Genomic DNA, 22,228 nt, shown 5'->3' on the forward strand with positions numbered 1-22,228 from the left:
AGCTACATGGAACATCTGCAGTTCTTGAATGGTGATACTCGTTCTGACTAAAATCCCCTCCTCTCCTCAATCAGCAGGCCAATGTCTACTCCAAAATACAGGATATCCCCCAAAAAATGTATACACACTTTGAATAATTATTAATTCCAATGGGTTAAATCTGAAAAGAAAGAAACATCAATTGAGCTATCAGCTGCTAAGTGTATATACATTTTTGGGGACACCCTGTAGATGTTACCTCTGTGTCACCAGAGCATTCTGTGTCTACCCGTATCATAGCAGTTAGTTCAGTTCGTTGTAGTTAACTACTTACTAGTCTGTTCCACCAGGTAGGGAGCCCCTGGAGGGCAGGGACCTGTCTCTTAGTTCCCTAGGCACCTTGCCTGTGCTTCCATCACTTGTTATGTATGGCTCTGCAGTGGAATTTGCCAAAATCTGCCTTACTGTTCCCTCCATACAAATCCTCTCTCTGTCCTGAAGAGAAAGGGCCAGATTATTCATTCTGCCTACTGCTTTACACACACTGCGGTTGCTCAACAAATGCTTATTTAATAATAATCTATTAATATTAATCAATTGTTCCTTAAAACTTCCTACTCCATTAGCCCCTACCCCATTAGCTTCCACCCTTGGCTTCCAAGGAGCATTCCCAGACAGACCCAGGGCTACCTGGCACATTCCTTAAATGCCATCCTCTCTAACCATGGGATGCCCACCAACTTGCAGTTGGGTATGATGCCAGTTTGGTCAAACACCAGTCTAGACATTGCTGTAAATGTATGTTTTAGATATGATTAACATTTAAATCAGTAGAGTTTCAGTAAAGTAGATCACCTTCCAAATATGGATGGGCCTCATCCAATCACTTGAAAGCCTTAAAACACTGAGGTCCCTAAGGAAAAAGGAATTCTGCCTCCAGACTGCCTTCGGACACAAGACTGCATCATCAATTCTTTCCTGGCTCCCTAGCTTGTCGGCCTCATTTCAGACTTGCCAGCCCCCACAATCATGAGTCAATTCCGTAAAATATCGATCTATATATCCATTTTTCTGGTTCTCTCCTGAGAACTTTAATACACCATTCCTGGCTGGATCCTAAGCTCCCTTCCCTCCCTCCACCTTCATTCTGCATCCCTCATGTTCCTGAGTGTTTCTTGAATGCTGCTCCTCTCTCCCAATTTTGTTTTGGTTGTATTTAGCATGTTTTCCAGACTCCAAGAATCAGAAGACACGGCCTGGGGAGACAGAAATTTAAAATGTGTGTAACAAAAACCCAAGTGATACTCCATTCAAATGAATTCAGGTCTCCTGTATTGGGCCTTATAAAGGTGAAACAGTTAGTAACCTTCAAGGGCACACAAAGAGGTACCAGAATGGTTGGCATTCTAATTTCCAGAATGAAGTTGAACCTGTAATCCATAGCCTAGTGAATTGTAGGTCCATGGCTGCAAGAGACTATCTTTTGAACTGGGCTGAGATTAGTCACAAGCGGCTTCACCTTTCCTTCCAACAGCCATAATACCCTGCCACTTCAGCAAGCTACCTGGGCTCCTGCTGTTATCTTCGTGCATTATGGCCAGGGACAATTTAATTAGCAGCTAATCCGGGTTATGGGGATACATGCCAAACTTAAAGACAACTTCTAAAGGTAAGTTACTTGATTTTCTCCGGCCTAACAGTCTCAGATGGGAGAACAATGAAAAAGTCTAGGTAAACAATCAATTTTAAAATATCGACAGGCTGGAGCAATGGGCAGGTTGTATGGTAAAATTTAACATGGCAAACATATGAAGTCGTGGATTTGAGTTCAACCTCCCTTATACAGGATGGAGCAAGGAGAAGGTGGCTGGATTTTACTCAACCCAAGACATGAGATGCACCCATGGGGTGTGACCTGCAGGGGTCAAGCAGAGTCTGGAATTCTTGTTCACGTCTGTGCTGCCAGTTAATGCTGAGGTGAAATGCTACGTGACCTCCCTGGCCCTGGGGCTGTTGCTAAGTTCAGTAGAGAGCAGCTGGTCTGGGAAAGAACAGTGAGCCAAGGAGGCTGGACAGTGCAAAAGCTGAAGGGCTGCAGTCAGTCTGTGGTTAAACGTCCTAAACCCAAGGTCTTTTGCACCCGTGAGCTACGCTTATTTGATTTATTGGCAATTTCCTTGAGTTCTCTAACCCTGTTTCCTAACCCATTGAGGACAATAATGCCCACCTCACAGTTTTTGGATTAAAGCAATTAATATACATAGAAGAGCAAATTCTGGCACATTGCTTAGCACACAGTAAGTTTTCAGTATCTGCTAATATTAACTGAAGAAACTAAGCTTTGCCAGATTCATGATAACATGACAGCTGCCTTCAAGTGTTTTAAAGGACCTTATATGGAAGAGAGAAAGCTGCTCTGAACAGCCTGTGGATAGAAGTCACATGGAGGTCTCCTGGTTCTACAGGAGGAAGAGCTTTCTGCACAGCAGATGCCGCAGGTGGAAGTTGTGGTCCTGAGTGTTACAGCAGGAGGCCTGACAGCACGGGGCCCACACCACGTGGCAGAGATGCTGTGGGAAGTCAAGTGCCTGGCGGGCGGCAGAATGGGTGATCTCTAAGGTCCCACCTAAACACGAAATTCTATGATTCTAGGACTTTTACCCCAGGTTCCCTCAGCCTAGAACCAGACATTCACAACCACCCACAACTGAAAATACCAGAGGACCACTGGAGACTCCCATCTCAAAGCCCCAAATTCACATTTATACTCCAATTTAGGAGGAGGAAGCAAAAACTAAGGAGAGCTCCTAGTCTTAGAGACTAGGTGGTTTGTGACTAAGTAGGATCAAGACCCTCTTTTGTCTAAAGAGGAAAATGCTACAAGACAAAAACAGAGCCCAGGAAAAGGTGTTCGTCGTCTTCCGCGTCTCTTTACGTGCCAGGCCCGCCTCCCTCTAGGAAACAGAGGACAGTCTCAGGGAGGCCCGATATGAGCAGATCAGCTTCTCTTCCTCGCTGTGACCTGCTGCCCCAGCCCAGAGGGAGGGTAGAAACACTACCTGAGAACATCTGCCTGTGCGCAACTCCCCTGACAACAGCTGGGCACAGTCCTCAGATGGAAAACAGATGGCACCAGACAGCTCTGTGAATAAAACTTTAATAATGTACAGCAGAAATTGGACAGGCTCATTCTTATATTAAAACAAAAGATTTCCTATATTACAACTTATTTACATTTGCATACTGAAGAGGTAAAGTGTCTAAGTGGCTATTTTACAGTCCTTTCTAATAAAATGTACAAAAACAAACAGAAGTACCGAGAATGCCGTTCAGGGGCCTTGATGGCGACAAAAGAACGGGCTTGGACTTGGTCAGTGACTCCAGAATCCAACGGTGTACAGCGCCCTCAGGATCAGGGTTAGCTTCAGAGGGCCAAACACCACGGCTTCGGGCTGTAGTTTCTCCCCAACTCTCTGACTCCTAACTCTTGGTGTTAAGAGTGGCGAGGGTGAGGGTGGGAGCTTCCCAAAAAACTGCTCAGTCTTCCCCAGGGGTGGAGGAGCTGGACCGCATGTGTGGTGAGGACAGAAGGGCCACCTAGGGAGTAGGCTAGTGGCTTGGGAGTCCCTGGGTTGAGGAGTGTTGGCAGATCCCAGAGGCTGGTTGTGATGGGCACAGGAGTCTAAGCCCCATTACCACTTAGAACCTGCCAGGTTCTGCTGCAGGACGGAGAGGTGAGGGGCCAGCAGGGGTAGGGAGAGAAGATCCCCTGATGACACAATTGGTATTCAAGGGAAATTAGTCAGTAGCCAGTAAATTGGCCCAAACAGTTAGGGGAAATCTCCTTTAATGCAAGGAAAGAGGCAATACATCAGGAAAATAAATAGAAAGGTCAGGGGCATCAGGGTGACCTAAGCAGGGAGAGGGCTCTCCCCCTCCTCCACAAGCTTTGGCAGAGAATAGCTGAGCTGGAGGCAGGGGTGCTGTGAAGCTGCATCCATAATATGCTCCCCTGGGGGCAGGAGGGAGGCTCAGAATGAATGCAGTGATTGGGCTCTCACGCCCACCACCGGTCTCTTTGGCGTGGGGGCATCCTTGCTCCTCAGTGGTCTTCTATGAGAGCAATCATTCCAGGCTCAAAAGGCTCTCAGAACCTATTGTATGAAACTTCTGGTCTCAAAACAGGCATCCACTAACTTGGACAGGTCCTTCTTCAGTGCTCCAAGAGTAGGACCCAAGCCTGTCTTGTTCACAGCTGTATTCCCAGCACCCGGCACAGTGCCTGGCACCCAACAGGCACTCAACATTTGCTGAGTAAATGCCTGGAGGAGAAGGTGCAACCAGCTGTACAATGCACAAAAGGCGAGGGCCCTAGTCCCAAAACCACTCATGGAACTGGGGGTGGGAGTGGGGCAGAGTGCAAGAGAGACTCCCAGGGCAGGGAGGAACTCTCACTGCAGAGTGGGAACAGGCTCAGGTACAAAAACAGACATTTCCAGTGTGATTGAGCTATGTGCGCTTGATTGAAACATTTTTTTTGTGGTTGTTTTTGTAGGGATTTCTTTAAAAACAAATAAATTGAGAGGTAATCATCAAATAGAGATGGTTTTCCTTTTATAAAAACTTAATATTAAAAAAAGTTAAAATCCAGACCTTCCCAATAAAATTAAAAAACAAACAACAAAAAACCCACTCCAGTTAAAAGTTATGGCTTCAAAGTTATTATATACTTAAGATATGCTGACCAAACCACCACCCACAACCGTGCTTCTAGACGTTAAATACTACACTCAGGTTAAATGATTCGGCTCAGGCTGCTCCCGTTAGTTGGGCCCCTGAAGTGGGTGCAAGCCTATCTCCCCTCCACCATGATCAGATAACCCAGTAAAAGACCCATGCAGATGCCTCCCTCCCACCCTTAACTCCCTCCCCACTCCTTGCCCCCCCTTTCCCTTCCCCACCCTAAACCCACCACCACCAAAAATATACACTGCTGTTTCCAGAATCTGGGACATGAAAAACAGATGTGACATTCCAATCTGAGTCCCAAGATCTGGGCTTCAAATTCCTGGCCCTTCCTTGATGCTGCTGAGGACGATGCCCTGGGCTGGCTCATTTCCCACGGTCGCAGCTGACCACAAACCCAAGACTTACACCAAGATGCTTTCCCTGTCCACCCACCCCTCCTTCACATTTGGACCCAAAAGCCTCGCCTGCCATGGACAACTGGACCAGCTTTGGTTCCACAGTCTGAAATGGAGGAGAGCGGTGCTGACAAAGGGTGGGCAGAGCAGCCTGCTGGGAAAGGAGGACCACCGTGGCTCAGAGTTCTGGGGGCAGGAGGCAGGGAGGGAGACCTCTAGGCAGGGCACCAGGAAACGAGACACTGCTCACTACTGAACAGAGAGAGGCACCGGCACGCAGAGACAGCATGACAAACACACCCGACCTGCACATGCGCAGAAAGCTCAAGCAGGGAAGTATGCACCTACAGACACACACACACACACACACACACACGGGCGTGGCACGGACCAGGCACAAGGGGAAACGCACCTCGGCACATGCACACACAACTAGACAGACAGGCAGCAGATTCCATCTCCACTGGCAGTCCCTCCAGATGTCCGTGCAAAGATGGAGCACGGAGCCCAGAACTGCCTGCGAGAGGGGCCGCGCTGATTCCTCTGGGCCACCTCGGTGTGCTGGGGTTGGTCTCTGGAGGAAAACCTTCAGTGCTGCTGAGCACTGGCAACACTCTGCTTCGCCTGGGCCCTCCCAGGCCGCGCATCACCACTGCTGGCTGGCTATATGCCAGATGCACCGGATTTGGCGGGACTTCCCACTACAACCAGTTTGAGTTGTGGCACTGAGTTCTCCATACCATTCACTCTCAGAGTCTCCATGCCACTAGGAGGTAAGTATAAAAGGTGTCTGTGTCTCAAATCCAACATGGGAGTGAGCGGGTCTCCCGGGCTCTGACCCTCTTTCGGACCAGGGCTTCTGGCCACAGAGGGCTGGGCAGAAACGAGAGGTAGACCTCCATCGTACGCTCAACATGGCAGCTCTGTAGTCCTCGCTGCGCAGGGTTGCACGTAGGGGGAGGGAAGCAGGGTTAGATCTTCACATCTTCCTGCACACTGAGCTGGGAGAGAGTCTTCTTAATGCGCAGAGCAGTCAGGCGGGCCGCGCCATTGGCATACCAGCACTCTCGCATCATCTTCCCCATCACGCGCAACGCCTGCACAGAGACCCAGAGGGCATCAATTTGACCCTGCCCAGTGGAAGCCTTTCTGGTCCCTAAGCCCCTCCTCATTTCTCAGTGCAAGTCTGTCAGCACTCCTCTCTCGCTCTGACCCCAGGGAAACACTGTGCAAGCTTTCCTCTCCCCCTGGCTCGCCCTTCCTTAGGGGACAAACTGCAGGCAAAAGGAGAAAGCTTCAGCCAGGAGAGGGAGGTCTTCTCAGCAAGCACAGCCAGCCGTTCCCCATCATCTGGGTGATCTGGAAAGAAATGCCCACAACAGCCTGTGATCGGGAAATCATTTATCTCGGGTTTGAGAGTCCATTTTCATGATTGTATACTTGTTGTTCTTCTATTTTTATTTTAAAAATTTTTTTTAATTGATTTTAGAGAGATGAAGGCAGGAAGGGAGGAGAAAGAGAGAAAGAGATGGAGATCAATTTGTTATTCCACTTATTTATGCATTCATTGGTTGCTTTCTTGTGTCTTGACCGGAGAGGGAACCTACAACCCTGGCATATTGGGATGACGATCTAACCAACTGAGTTACCTGGCCAAGGCCAATATACTACTTTTTAAAAGAATTAGTAAGGCCCTGGCCGGGTAGCTCAGTTGGTTAGAGCACAGTCCTGTTACACTAAGGCTGTGGGTTTGATCTCCGGTCAGGGCACATGCAAGAATCAACCAATGAACACATAAATAAGTGAAACAAAATCTCTCCCTCTCTTTCTTTCTCTCTCTGCTCCACCCCCTTCCCCTCTAAAATCAACTAAAAAAAAAAAGTAGCATATGAACCAGAAACACACCTTGGTCCATGCACACACCTGGCTGTAATCTCACGGTTCATATGCAGAGATGGAGGGTGGGGAAGAAGCAGGAAACTACCCTCTGAAAGCAATCCTGGCAGAGGCCGAAAGCTATACTGCCCTTGCCTGATGACACAGGTGACCACTACAGTCAGGTCAAGAGGTGATATGGAAGGTCGCCTATGGACTGCTACTGGTTACTGAGGGCTGCCGAGTTCCCCGACTGCTGCCCTAGGCCTGTGGTTTTCAAAATTCCTTTTGGCAGCGGAACCCACTTTCCTAAGCAGAGTCCCAACATGTAAACAGCGCTGCCTGAACAGAGGGTGGGGCAGGGCAGTAAAAGCAGCTCTTCCAGCCTCACACTCATCCTCTGAAGTAAACCCAATCGGGAGTTCCAAGGAACGTTTTGGAAAATGCTGCTCTATTATGCAAGGAGAGGACATCACCTAAAATGTGAACCGATTTTGTTCGCCAGTGCGGAGGCGCCCTCTAGTGGTCATACTCCTCAAAAGCAGAGCCGTGAGGGAAAGAGGCCAAGTGCACTTAGCAAGGCAAGCCACTCCTCCGAAGACTCTAAGACCAAAGAACTCCGTGTTTATTAGGAATCTATATCACAAATCTGTCCTCACTTCAACTCTTTCCACCAAATGCTGTCCCTTCTTCCCTTCATCTGCCATCTCCCCCAAATTCAAACTCTCCAGGTCCTTCTCCCTTCTGAGCTGTCAGAAAGGCCACGTCCCTCGAAGGCATGTACTGCCCAAGTCCCTCCCTCCTCCTTCCTCGCCCTTCATGGAGGCCTCTTCTTCACTGGGCCCCAGAACCTGGCTTACCCTGTGGCTCCAGAGTCATTTTTCTAGTTAGACAGGTCTGACAGTTCCCACGAGGTTTTTGTTTCTGTCTCTTGTCGACCACCTATCTTATTTGTGTCCTGGGAGCCAAGCCTTTTTCTTCTATTAGGCTGTGGATTCCAGAGGAGACCCTACAGTGCCCAGGACAAGGGACTGTGGCCCCTCAGGGCTTAATATATAATATAATAGCACAGTGATATATCATAACTGACACACTCAGGGGGTGCCCCTGGGGGTTGGACCCATTGTCAGATAAGGTAGAAAAATCATACAGACGGAAAAGCAGCAGGAAGTAGGGGAGCTTCCTACCTCATAACTCTGCCACCAGTTGGGGATATTGGGGCGCAGCTTCTGGTCACATACGACCTTTCTCATTTCCTCAATGGAAGGGTCAGAGGGCACTAAGTCGTAATATGGCAGCTGATATTCTTCATGGACTCCTGGAAGAAAAGAAAATATCCACCCGAGTTACCAACAGAAGGAAGAGATCACTCAGAATCCAAAGAGAACAACCACACTGTAGTCTGTCGATACCACATCCCACTAAGAGGGAATAGGGCTCCCTGGAGGCTTGGTGATCTAGGTATGGGACAAGAGATACAGACATTAGCCAGGAACATCTTTTTCACACCAAAAAGCAAGAAAACTATCAAAGACTACTGAGGTCAAGTCAAAGGGCACCAACTTGAAAAGCTCCCAACTAGGCAAAGATGAGAACATTTATGCCACAGTAAGACTAATAACTCCAATGGAAACAAATATTTAAAATCCACCATTTAAAAAAAAAAAAAGTCCACCAGTTCATGATGATACTAAATGCCAGCACCAAAGCACCAAAACACCAAAACCACTGTCACCTTTGTAAGATGACAGGTAACAAACTCTCCTTGTTGTTAGTCCTCATCTGAGGATAGTATCTTCCACTGATTTTTTTTTAGAGAGTGGGAGGGAAGGGGGGGAGAGCGGGGGGAGACAGACAGACAGATAGACATAGACAGACAGACATCAATGTGAGAGACACACATTGGTTGCTTCCTCACAGGCCCTGACCAGGGCCGGGAATCAAACCTGCAACCCAAGTATGTGCCCTTGACTGGGAATCAAACCTGAGAGACTGCGGTGTGCAGGCCAACACTCAAACCACTGAGCCACACCAGCCAGGGCACAAACTCATTATTTTGAAAAATGGTAAATAAATGGAAAGCAAGTATTTTTCCTGCCTTTCCTATTCAAACTATATATCTTGGTAACCAAAGAGACAATTAGGGGAATTTTCTCTTTCAAGAAGAAATCTAGCTAATACATGAAGATTATCAGAATCAGAATATTGGCATTTTTCAACCTCTAATGAATTTGGATTTGGATAATGATCATCAGTGGCTGTTAACATCACAAAAAGAGAGATAACTGGCATTATATGCCTTGTAACAGAAGGACTTTTGAAATAAAACACAAATACACACACACACACACACACATATATATATGACTCTAGTAGTTAAATGTAGCTATCATAGAAAATTCACAGGAACAGTGAATTTGTGAACTTCAAATGTGAATTCCATGAAGAGACAAACAGGAAAATTTAGAGGACAAATGACTGGATGCTCCAATTTAAAAAACTGTGAAAAAGCCCTGGCCAGTGTGGCTCAGTTGGTTGAAGAGTTATCCCAAAAGGTTACCAGTTCAATTCCTGGTCAGTGTACATGCCCAGGTTGCTGGTTTGGTTCCCAGTGGGGGGGTGTGCAGGAGGCAACCAATCGATGTTTCTCTCTCTCTCTCTCTCCTTCTCTAAAATCAATTAAAAAATTTAAAAACTGTGGGGGGAAATGGAGGTAAAACATATAGATTTTAAGAGACTTAAGAGATGCATCAATCAATTGCAATGAATGAACATTATTTCAACCCTAATTTTGAACAAGCTGTTTAAAATAAAAATTAGGAGAAAACTGGAGAAATCTCAACACTGACTGTTAAATGATATTAAGAATTAATGTTCATTTTTTAAAAGTATGATATGAGTATTATTTTTGGAAGTCAGAGCTACAAATGGAAATATTTTCCATAATAAAAATTTAATTTAAAAAATCCACTGTAACTTTCTCATGCCTTTTTCCAGGAAAAATTCTGCTATCCTGAGCTAATAGGAGAGATTTTGAAATAGAGTCTGACTTGGTAGTGATCTAAGGGGTAATTAAGAGCTTGAGCTCTGGCCTCCGTCTGCCACAGTCTGAATCCCAGTTTATTAGCTGTGTGACTCTGGACAAATTACCTAATCTCTCTGTGACTCATTTTCTTCATCTGCAAAATGGTGACAATATCAGTGCCCACCTTCTAGGTTTGTAGTAAAGACTAAGTGAGTTTATACATAAGAACGGGTTAATGTTAGCATGATTATTATACACTTAGCCTCAATTTCTGGATGGAATGAGGAAGAACAAATTAATTTACTCAGTTTAAGACCCATGTGGCCAGATTTTTCTTCATCTGTCTTTCGTATATAAGGATCAAATTTTTAGATATACAATTCTGTGAATAGCTGGGTGCCTCCTCCATAATTTGGATCTTACCAAACAAATCACAGATGACAAAGACAGTAATACAGAAAGGGGTTCAGCTGGAGACTCACTAGTTCTTTTTAATTCATTTCATTCACTTTCACTGACCTGGAATTTCTTACATTAGAGATAAATGGCTGAGGGCAGGGTTCTAGTGGTTCTTGAACTTGATCTCGTGGCAGCATACTTGAAAGTCATTGTAAAATACTGACATACTCAGCTGATGATAAAAATGTTCTTGGCTAAATCTGATACCACCTTTTACTGAATTCTGACATGAGTGAGCAGTTGCAAATTTCAAAGATTTAAGAAAAAAATACAAGAGAAAAAACTCATTTTGAAAAATTCTACACATTGGTAATCTTTCTCCTACAAATTGAGAAATTACCACTGTTAATTTACCAATGCAAACCATGTTCCCCAGGAACACAGCTTGAGAGCCAGGGTGTAAGCACTTAATGCCTCCTGTATAAAGGAGACCCCTGCATTAGTCCCACGCTATTCTTGCCCAGTATTTTCCCAACCTGCAAAGACCAGTAAGAATAACCTGCTTAAAATTTTTAAAAAGCCAAACAAGCCTCCAGAATGGTTACCACAATGAAACCACTATTTTAGAAGCTGGTCCAAAGAATAAACACACCCTCACTTAGCACAGCTACCTCCCAGGTTCCGTGATATCTGATGAGAACTCTCAGTGACTGATGGACTCTGGCACTAGGCATCTGAGAGGTTGTAAAAAGAAAGGAGGCTGTAGAGCACCAGCATCCTCAGGTGACCCAGCATCCTACACTGGGAGGCAGGAGCAAGAGAGGGCAGAAGAGAAAAGTACCTCCAGAATTGCATCTTCGAGCAATCTCCCAATACACAAGCCCAAGGGCATAGATATCAGCACATTTAAAGGAGTCAAAGTGCTTCATGTTAATGGTTTCATCAAGTACTTCAGGGGCCATGTATCTGTAACAGCAAAGGAAACATGATCATGCATAGAAAAACATGATTTCTCTCCTTAAATCAAAGTACTAAGTCTGGGGTCCTCTGAATGTGGGCAAACATCACCCCAAAAAAGTCCCTTGGGGAGGAACTGAGCAATTCTTTTATTGCCAACTCCCACGTGCTGGATTTGAATCTAAATTCCTCAGCATAGGTTTAGTAAATAGCATAGGCTACTTTTATGTGTGCCTCTACTTTTTAACCATCAAGATTTATTTTTAGCATGTTTTGATTTCTTGGCAGAAGTGTTTGTACCGTGGGTCACAGGGCAGTAGTAATATATAATATCTAGTTGCTGCTGGGGTCTTGGACTTTATTAAATGTAGCCACAGGGATGGGTTGAGCTTATGTTTCATTCTGCAGTTTTTTTTGTTATCTTACCTGATTGCACATATGTGAAAATTAATCCTAGACAGTCATCAAAATCCTTCTCAGCTAATTAGTACTACTCGATCCATACCCCTCTACACACACAGTAAGGCAAATCAGGGGATCACCTCAGGCCTCACAATTTGGGTCCTGGGTCATGCATTCATTCAGGTCAAAAGGAAGGCAAAAGGCAGCAGAACAATTCAGTGAAATTCACTGGGATTCGGTATGTCAATAGACCTCCTCTTCCTTCCTATTAAAAGGCAGTTCCATTTCCAACTCGTGAAATTGATCTGCAATCACAGTTCCTCACTTCACTTCCACATGAAGGGTGAGGCAGGCCCATAATCCTTAGGGTTCCCCAATCTCCACCCCAGATTACCTCTGCTCCACCTTGGCAACCCTGCTCTCTAAACCCGGAGCAAAACACACTCCCTGCCTCTGCAGGGGTCTCTGCATAAACCACTCCAGACAGCAACACTTCCCTCTTCTCCCAGCCAAGCCTGGTGCTCATTCCCCTCCCAAATCTTGCTCCAGATTCTCTTCTCCACTGCCTCTCCTGCCCAACACCAACACCAGCACCTACATGTGTATAGTTCTATGGAGCTGTGCTCTTGGCACTTGTAACTGTCAGATATATCTAGCTTTCCAGTGTGGGGAGTGGGTGTTCAACTTTCAGTTGTCTGAGAGCAAGGACCACACCTCCTTTTTCAACACCTCCCCTTGCACAGTGGGGAAGGGCATACATAGGCTACTCAGTACAGGTACAGGGCAAGGGCAGAGGCCCAGGGCCTTCCTACCGTTTGGTTCCCACCCTCTGATTTGGGGCAATGTCAATGGTGTCGGTGACCGCGTCATGACGGACGGCCAGACCCAGGTCTGCGATGGCACACATGCCATTTTTCTTCACTAGGATGTTCTTTGACTTTAAGTCTCGATGAGCAATTCCAGGCTTCCCTGGCAGAGGAAAAAACAGGAATCTTTAAAGTAAGGTAGTAAAAATGTTACAAGCAAGAGTCTGCAGCCAGAGTGAAAGTTAGGAAGGTTGTGTGAGTTCCAGTCCTGGCTTTGCCTCCCACTAACCCAGTAACCCTGGAAAAGCGACTTACCCTATCTGTAAAGACTAACACCAGTACTTACTTCATGGGAATAAAATGTTGTGAGGATTCAGCACATTAGTGTAGGGAAGTAATGCGCTTGGAAGGGCACGAATGTTAACTAATATTACTGTGAGTACCACTACTACTGCCTTCCCTGAACGAAAATGTTCCAGTACTGAAGTGCTGAGGAATTCAAAGAAAAACTGCTGTGTTGGCTAGGTTCTTAGAATCAAACAAAATCACCAACCAATTAACAAGGACAGCCAATATCCCCACCTCGGCTAAGAACAGGACCAAACTTTAATGGCTGGTTTTCTGTCATGGCCAGCAAGTGCTGCTGCCCTGGTGAGCCAGGCATCACGGGAACACACCCCACCACCATGACAAGACCGAGGATTTCCCGAAGAGCTGACATTACTGCCAACAAGCAGGGATGCTCAAGGTCTTTTTCGTCCAGGAAAACCCTAGATTAGCGAAGCGCAGGGTCTGGTCCACCAGGCAGTCTTTAAGCCAGCTGTCCCCAACAATGAGTGTGTAAAATTACTAAACTGATGCTCCTGCCGCCCGAGTCTGCTGAATTGTCTTAGCTCCTGTGCACTGTGGACTTCTGAGATGATTACTCACTGAACACTAGCTCACCAACAACTGTGCCAGGCTGTGGAATAGCAAATAACCAAAAGTTTCCACTAGGGGCCCTGAGGGAGTTTTGAAGGCAGGTGGAAAGAAGCCCCTGGAGATCCTCTTGTTCTCATTCAAGTCAAGTTCAAACCCCTCTCCTTTAGATTAGACTACAGTTCTTGAGGTCCAGCTCCAACTTTCTCAATAAAAAGGAGTCTGGGAATTATATCAGGATGGTACAAGCCTTTAAAGCCTACTCAGCGTCACTGCCCCTCGGCTGGGTCCACTCACCTTGGGTGCCTACGATCTCCATGTGCAGGTGTGCCAGCCCACTGGCAGCAGACAAGGCCAGCTTAATCATCCCCTCAATCGTTACTGTGTACCGGTTAAGATAATCGAACAAGGAGCCATGCTCATGATAGTCCGAGACAAGCCACAGCTGGGTCCAGGTGCCGTTATCTGCAGAGAACCAGAGAAGAGAAAGGAAGAGCATGAGTACCACACGGACTCCAGGAAGAACGGCATTTCTTTCTCAGACCTGCTTCCACATTTCCTGTAGGTGGCTACAGGATTCCATTATAACACCAAATCTGAAGTGTGAGGCATCCGGAAGCCGAAGCATACAGGTACAGAAAGTAACAGATAACATCCCCAACACTGCTTTTGATCCTGACGAGACCCGTGTTAGCAACCACAACTGACTGCGCCCACTGCTGCCAAAGAGGGAGGCTTCGTGGGTCCTCTGTGTTCCGAGACCCCTTTTTAAATTGGACTTATTGGGGTGACACTGGTTAATAAAATTATACAGGTTTCAGGTGTACAATTCTATAGCACATCATCTGTATATTGTATCGTGTGTTGACTACCCCAAGTGAAGTCTCCTTAAATCACCATTTATCCCCCCCATATCCTCATCTACCTTCTCCCACCCCCATTCTTCCAGCCCAGCCCAGCCCAGCCCCCGTCTTATTTGCAGCATTTATTTCCTAAATCCATTGCTCTTACCAAGCTATGAGTTCACTATGAGTAGGAAAGAGCGCCTTTGTGCATTATTGTAATCCAGGCCAAAAAACACTTTTCAATGAATGACAAGCACATGTCCAAGTATTCCAGAGAGGTCATCTTACCCTCAGAGAGCAATGGAAGGTGGATAGCATACACTTTCATACATTGTGTATGTGTACACATGCACAGTGGGAAGGAGGAGGGGGAGGTACAGAGGGAGAAAAAGTAAAACCAAAATCTGGTAATCTAACTGGGTTACGCTGCAGTCAATAGGAAAATTGGAAATTGAGTTGAGATCTAAATTACAGGCCAGTGCTGGTTCTAGGACACTATGCTATATACTATATATTGTGTAAAGAGGGCAAGACCGAAGGAGTCCCATTTTTCTCCTTCCCTGGCCCTGATGTGGGTTTCAACAGCCAGATTCTGACTCTCACAGCTGCCAGAACCAATAAAGGGAGTGGCTTCTGGAAAAGCACCAATCCTGGCTTCTCTGGTTATGAACAAGGGGTCCACCCAATATACCCCTTGCACTCCAACTAGCCCCAAAGTCTTGAGGACCCTGCCAATAAGTTAAAAGGGAAGACATCTTTTGATCCTTTAAAACATATGTAAGATTTAAATTTTATCAAAACGTGATATTGTTTTATCAGAAGGAGTAACGAATTCTCTCTTCCTCTTCTTCGCTTGTGTACAAGTCCAAGACTCCATCTCGGGGGAGGCTGAGGTCACTACAAACCCCCAAGGCACTGTGAGGAATGAGCAGCCTGCTGTCACTTCAGGAAGGACAAATACTTAGCATCTTCTGTAGGCTTTGTAGACACTAACTTCTAAAAATTGCTGTGCATCGGGAGCAAACTGTGTCACAATTGCCTAAAAATGTAAAGCCTATCACCTTATGGTCCTTGACTTCAAGTGGACTACGTGCTCATGTGTCTGCTGTCCCCTCTTCCTGGGGGCTGTGAGGGCAGGAACTGTGTCTTGTTCTTATGTGTGATGATCCAAGCAGCTGGCAGAGATCCTGGCCCATAGTTGTTAATAGATGTTATTGAATTAATAAATGATATTTCAGTTACCACCCACTACCTCATAAAAAATACAATTCTCTCAAAAAATCCTCACAATCTGGCCTCTGTGATTGGGCCACCGTCTTTTGCTGTAACACAACCACCTCAAGTTATCTGCAGGTCTCCAAACATACTTCACCTCTGCTCATGTGTCTGGGGTGAACCTTCCACTGTTTTTTTTTCCTGAGCAGCTCCTGCTACCCTCACCTCAGTCAAGCTCAGGAGTGACTTCCGTGACCCTCATCTCACCCCCAATTGTGCTCACTAGAACAGCACGTTAATCATTACTTTATCTCTTTGCTAATGAGTGAAGTCCTCAAAAATGAGAACATGCCTGGCCACGGGAGAGACTAAAAAACAAAAGCAAAACAGAATTGAGAAGGAAGAAATAAGGGACCTCAGGTACAAGTGGACCCAAAGCTGAGTCTGAAAGCCATGAGGTAGCACTTTGGGGGCAGGAAGGTCACTGTTTTGCTGTGCCCTCTCCACTGCAAAAGAGGAGAGGTATGTCACAGAATGCAGACATGCTCTTCTGGGGCCATCCTTTCCTGGCAGGAGCTAAGGGCACAGTTCTCCACTCCAGCTGTATTCAATGTAAACTTACTGGGGCCCCTCAAGGACTAGCCTGGGGATGGGTTTGAGAGTGCAATGGAAGGGAAAGTGAGCAGGTAGGGCAAGAGCTTTATCTTGTTTATCTGCTTAACCACTGCTTATTTACTTGCTTAGTAACCTGGGTTTCTGTATAAGCTTTTTGTAGAAAAGTTTGAATATTATTACCTTATTTATCCACCCCCCCCCCATCTGGGACTATGGTTGGCTTTAGGATACCGGGCATCCAAACCCAGCCCTTTACCTTTATTGTCAGCAGCAATAAATCCAAGGATGTTTTCATGGCGCAGCATGACTGTCTGGTATATCTCTGCTTCCCGGAACCAAGAGCGTTCTTCACGAGAAGAGAAAATTTTCACAGCCACATCACCACCCCTCCAGCGGCCGCGCCACACTTCTCCGAACCGGCCCTTGCCAATAATCTCCTGTAAAACGATGGTTCGAGCCACCGTGCGCTGGACAAAAAGTGGCAACCCTACGGACCAAAGAATGGAAAGAAAGCCGACACTGTAATTCAGGTAAACTTTGTAACGCCTACCCTCATTGCCACACGGGAAAAGCCCTTACCACCATGCCCCACACTACACTGGTCCACTGACCGTGCAGTGCGGCTGCCCCTGTGCCACGTCCAGGTAATCCACCAGAGGGCTACGCCAGGCAGCGACGGAGCGGGGACACGGGAAGGGAGAAGCATAGGATTCGCTGTTCCTGACCTAAGCAATTTATCCCCTCAGCATGGACGACAGATTTGAATATAAATGTCTGACCATGTTTATTAACTCTGTAACCAGCCTCCGGTGGGCCAACCCACCCACATCTGTCTTATGCTGATGAAGAGGAAAGAAGGCAGAAAAGATGAAAGTGAGGGCTTGAGCACAGGCAGTGCCTTCTGGCTGCTCTGCTCTTCTGCCACTAGAGGGCAGTGCTGTGTGGCCCATGAAACCCAAAATTTTAATGAGGGTATATAAGGATCCGGAGATCAAAGTTCTGCTCACAGGTGGAGCACCAGATGCAGAACGGGAGACTACCCATGCTTACTCTAAGATTAATTTTATTGTCTTTATAGGACTCGTTTATTGCCTCATTTGACTCGTTCAATGTCTCCCTATCTAACCAATCACCCTTACTATCATGACGGACTCTTAACTCTGTCACTTCCTCTCCCTGACCAAATAAAAAAAGTTATTAATCCCTAATTCTTGTGGATGTGAACTACCATTTACTGTATGCTTTAGGCACTATGCTAAGGGCTTTACATTAATTATCTCATTTCCTCACAAATAACTATAAGATGGGTATTTTGTTATCCCCATTTTATATTTGAGAAAACTAAGACCCAAAGGAGGAAGGTTAAGTAATTCACTCAAATGCATACAAGCAATAAGTGGCAATGCAGGGATTAAAATCCAGGACTGACTGACTCCAAAGTTTATGCTTTTAACTATATACAGTATAGAACCACCAAAATGTTTCTCAAATTAGACCCCTTCTCCCTATCTTTTCTGTGCCAGTCCTAGTTCAGGCCCTTCTTTAAAACACTTCCAACTGGTTTTTCTGCCTCCCATCTCACCCTGTTCCTGCCCTGCAACCCACACATGGCCCGCCTCACCCCGCCCTAACAGGAGGTTGGTAAATGAATGAATTCATCGTCCACACAACTGCCAGAGCTCCTTCCACAGGAAAATATGAACATTTTTTTCCCTACATGAAAACTTTCAGTAGATGCCTCTCATCTTGCCAGAAAAAGCACAGCACCCAAGGTCCTTTGCTCCTGGGTCAGTCTGCCACTCCCCACCCCCAGTGTGGCCATGCCATGCGGGCCTCTTTACTGTTCCCTAAACATCGGTGAACTTTCATGCCTTTTTGTCCTTTTGCTCCAGGGAAATCCTTGGCCTGGAATGTTCCTCGCCCTCTCATGTCTCTTAACACTTCTAATTCAGTCTTCAAGACTCCTTTGAATGCATCCTCCGTGAGACCCTTCCCAAAACTCCCCGTCTCTTCCACCCAACTTTGGCTCAGCTTCTTTCTCATCTTTGTTCATACTGTCTCACCCAGAAGGTACTCAACATATATTTGTTCGTGTGAATTGAAAGTCATGTAAATAGCAAGGACTTAGCTACTTTTAAATCCACAGTATTAAAACTCCAGCATCTTGGAAGGTCTGCATATTCTGAATTAAGAATGGACTAAACCATCCAGAGAGAAATGGTTATTATTTCACTCCAGCTGACTAAGTAACTGCCATGCACCTTCCTGAGTCTCAGCTAGACCCCGGACGCCAAGTTACCCTCCTCCCCTCCTCTAGCAGCAAATCAAGTCACAGTCAGGCAGTTCTAACTCCCCTACCTCTTTCATCAAAGAACAAGCCATATACTTTCTCTCTTCCTAAATGTATACAGCTTTTAAATACATCTATCATTTTGGTACTCTCTACGGCAGAGCTTAATAAAGGCAAAACCACTAAAATTCAAGAGATGTCACAGCTCAAAGTATTCCTTGTGTTCAAGGAGAAATGTCTGGCCATGACTGATAGCATAATTTCCCTAAAGAATAGTCTTGTCACGTAGCAAAAAACCCCCATAAAAAACAAAACCATAAACACAAAATTCTCACAAATATGATTCTATATGTTTTAGCTACAATGGCAACAACCTTTGTGGATGATTTTTTTTACAAGAACAGAATACTACCTTCGCTAAAATAATTGTTTATATTCATAAAAAGGCTGTTTTACAGTCATTCATATCTAATAGCTAGCTGAGCTGTATACCCTGAGACCTGAACAACCCAATTACCTTTATCCTATTTTGGTTTCATGACAAGGTCCAGTGTTTGGTTCAATTTCCATCTAAGGAAGGCTCAGTTACCAATAGGCAGCACAAGAAATGGGGCTGATGCCATGCTGGAAGCCCAAGCTGCCTTCATTTAACCTGCACAAAAAAGCCCTGGTCCACTGGAACAAGTCAATGATTCACCAAACCCTAGCTTTCAGCTTTATTCAATGTCCTTAAACTCCCCTTGTGGTTGCCCAGAGATCAATGATTAGCGGTCACCACCTCACAGGAACGCGGCACACTCCTGTTTCTCAAAAGGGGCCCTTAAATTGAGCACTCCACTGCTCAGGTGGAACCAGATGAATTTTAATAGATGGATAGTTACAGAACCTGGAGAGAGGCAGTTTCTGGAAGGGAGAGTTCTGCACCTGACCTTTGGAATCCCAGGGAATGAAAGATTTTCTGTGACCCCCTTATCTTATCTTATTATATGTCAGATTCCACAAGGGGAAGTATTAAACCAAATGACTTAATGCTGCTAGAAACAAGTGTAAGGCCCAGACTTTTTCATAAATGCTGTACCCTGCTGGGAAGCAGTGATGAAGGCCAATAACAGACATAAGGCCCAAAGAAGTCAGTACCTGAGCCAGACCCCGATGTGGAGAGATCGTAGACAAGATCCTGGAGCGTCTTGTCTTTGGAGAGGCACATCTCACATGAGGGATCTTCCATGTCCAGCCTCTGGCGGTTGTGATAGACACGCTGATGATAGTTAATGACAAGGAAAACAATGATGATGATGAGAAACAGGAGAAACACTGGGCCGGCAATAATGCCCACCAGCTCCACAGGGCCCCACATGGAAGGGTGCTCAGGCTCCTTGAGGTGACCTAGGTCAAGTGAGAGAGGAGAAGGAAAGAACAAAGAGTAAAAACAAGGGAATGCACTGGCCTTATTTATCCCCGACACCACCCTCCAAGTGAGATGCCCTTTCCCTCTCCGCGTGTTCAAGGTGTTCTTGACCTCTCCAGTCTCACTGGGCTAGTTTGTCTGCCTGATGCTCTCAAATACAAACCTCTCTAGTTAAGGAGCCCTTTGCAGCAGTCAAATCCATAACCCACTTTGTAATTTCATGGTACTTCTTCCATCTCAGTGCCCCAGGCAGATGCCAGGATCTACTCTTCAACTTATAACAGTGCCTTTAAGCTTTGCTCCAGTCTCTCTCCTACTTCTCTAGCTCCGCAGCAATACCTTCCAGACGGCAGACCTACAGAGGGGTGAGATCTAACACTTCCTAGTCTTGACCCCTGTCCTTTCTGCCCAACTGCAGCCCCTCTTTCCAGTTTTGCCCCTACCCCCACACCAACAGCTCCCTTCACGAGGCTCTGGGGCTGCCTTCCTCAGGATCAGTCCTATGTCCAGCCCTGGGGTCCACGCCTGGTTCTCCCACTCCTCAACAGCTGCCTATGGCCACTTGGCCACCACCCAAAATGCAGCTTTCCCCTCCGGGACCAACTTGACAACAATCTGTCTCCCTCATCCTCTAATCTACAATTGTGACTAGGAGCAATCCCATCCCCTGTCACCTTAGGGAACTTCAAAAAGGTACCTTTACTTATCATTGAGCAAAGGAATGGGGGAAGTGTAGAGGAGGAGGAAAGACAGGGGTGCCCTACCTCCAAGATGAGCCAATAGTCCAACAAGGGTGTCCACTCACCACTGGGCACCCTCAGGTCAATCTTGTTGCAGAAGTCAGTGTAGCAGCAGTGGGTGTTACGTAGATCCTCGGAGCTCAGGCAGTAGAAGGGCTTCCCAGCAGGGACCAGCTCCGCTTTGGGGATGCAGGTGCGCACATGGTGCTCCATCCCACCCAGGTTGAAAATGGAAACCATGCAGGCCCCATCTGTTTCACATGTATAGTTGGCCTGCAGGCAGCTGGTGCACGTACACAGCAGAGCTGCAGGAAATTTGGGAGTAGACACTGACATCAATGATCAGATCTTACCCAAGGTCCTTTTCCAGACTTAGAATATCATTCCTTAGGATACCTGGCATCCAAGATGAGGAGCATTTATGGAGACGGTTCAGAAAGACGAGGCACAACCAGTGGAGGCACAACCTTTCACCTGTTTATTCAGCTCACAAACAAGACTTTCTAGGCCGTGCCGTTTTACTCTAAATGCTCTCTTTTATGCCTGAGACACAGAGAAACCTTTGGAACTGTGCCTTAGGCTTATTACAAATTATTTGGTGGCCAGGGAAGATGTTTTTCTTTAAATTTAGATGCCTGAGCATGAGACGAAGGCACCTTTGGAGAATACAGGTCCCCACCCCCAACACACGCACACGCATGCATGCGCGTGCGCACACACACTGGACCCAAAACCACCTCTGGTTCCTTGGAGCCGTCATCACCCCCATCTCCTTTCTCCAGCACAAGGCAAGCCCAGTTTCCTGACTGCAGTCAGTACCCATGCTCTCACACATTCTATGGCAGCAATGCTCTTCTTCCTGGATAATTCTTACAAATCCTTTAAAATTCAGCTTAAATGTCACTTCCTTTGAAAACGTTCCCAATGCCCCAGCTCATATGGTTGGAGCATCGTCCGTATAAAAAAGGTGGTGGGTTTGATTCTCAGTCAGGGCACATAGCAGGTTGCAGGTTCAATGCCTGGTTGGGGCAGGTGCGGGAGGCAACCTATCAATGTTTCTCTCTCACATCGATGTTTCTCTCTCTCCCTTCCTCTCTCTCTAAAAATCAATAAACATATCCTTGGGTGAGGATTAAAAAAAAAAGAAGAAGGAAAAGCTTCCCCTGACTGTCCAACATCCTCTCCCTTTAGTCCATGGCAGGTGCCCCTCTCATGAGGGGCAAAAACAATATCCTCCAAAGAGGATAATATTAGTAGCTACCTCATAAAGTTATTGTGAACATTAAATGAGCTAATGCATAAGAAGGGCTCAATAAGTTTAACTCATTCTGAAAGGTCCCTTTAAAGAGTATTTTTTACATATATATATATATACATACACATGGTGTCCCCCGAAAATGTATACACACTTTAACAGCTGATAGCTCAATTTTGAAAATGAAATGTACTTTAATAAACACTGCCTTTAAAATTAATTATTCAAAGTGTATGATATATTTTTGAGACACCCTATATAGACTATATATATATACACACACACACACACACACACAAATTTTTTTATTTTTTCAAATAGGTAATGTATGCAATCATTTCTGGGACTAGTGGGT

At 46.0% G+C, this 22,228-nt stretch overlaps 1 protein-coding gene across 3 annotated transcripts in view; it reads right to left on the reverse strand.

Moving 5' to 3' along the window:
* Positions 1–3,120: 3,120 nt before the first annotated feature.
* ACVR1B (activin A receptor type 1B) overlaps positions 3,121–22,228 on the reverse strand; it is a 34,294-nt gene continuing 15,186 nt past the window's right edge. The window contains exons 2-9 of one of the 3 annotated variants that reach the window (XM_087814660.1): positions 20,684–20,923; positions 19,608–19,856; positions 16,437–16,667; positions 13,803–13,970; positions 12,594–12,750; positions 11,264–11,388; positions 8,186–8,316; positions 3,121–6,220 (exon numbers count right to left, since the gene is read on the reverse strand). In XM_087814660.1, coding sequence (XP_087670786.1) covers positions 6,095–6,220; positions 8,186–8,316; positions 11,264–11,388; positions 12,594–12,750; positions 13,803–13,970; positions 16,437–16,667; positions 19,608–19,856; positions 20,684–20,923 — 1,427 coding nt within the window. In that variant the 3' untranslated portion in view covers positions 3,121–6,094. Of the gene's footprint in view, positions 6,221–6,276; positions 6,483–8,185; positions 8,317–11,263; positions 11,389–12,593; positions 12,751–13,802; positions 13,971–16,436; positions 16,668–19,607; positions 19,857–20,642; positions 21,191–22,228 lie in introns of those variants that run through there. The other 2 variants (XM_016201311.2, XM_087814661.1) reach the window with 2 other exon arrangements.

The sequence above is a fragment of the Miniopterus natalensis genome, chromosome 2 (assembly GCF_054644295.1).
Source record: "Miniopterus natalensis isolate mMinNat1 chromosome 2, mMinNat1.hap1, whole genome shotgun sequence".
Taxonomy (NCBI): Eukaryota; Metazoa; Chordata; class Mammalia; order Chiroptera; family Miniopteridae; genus Miniopterus; species Miniopterus natalensis.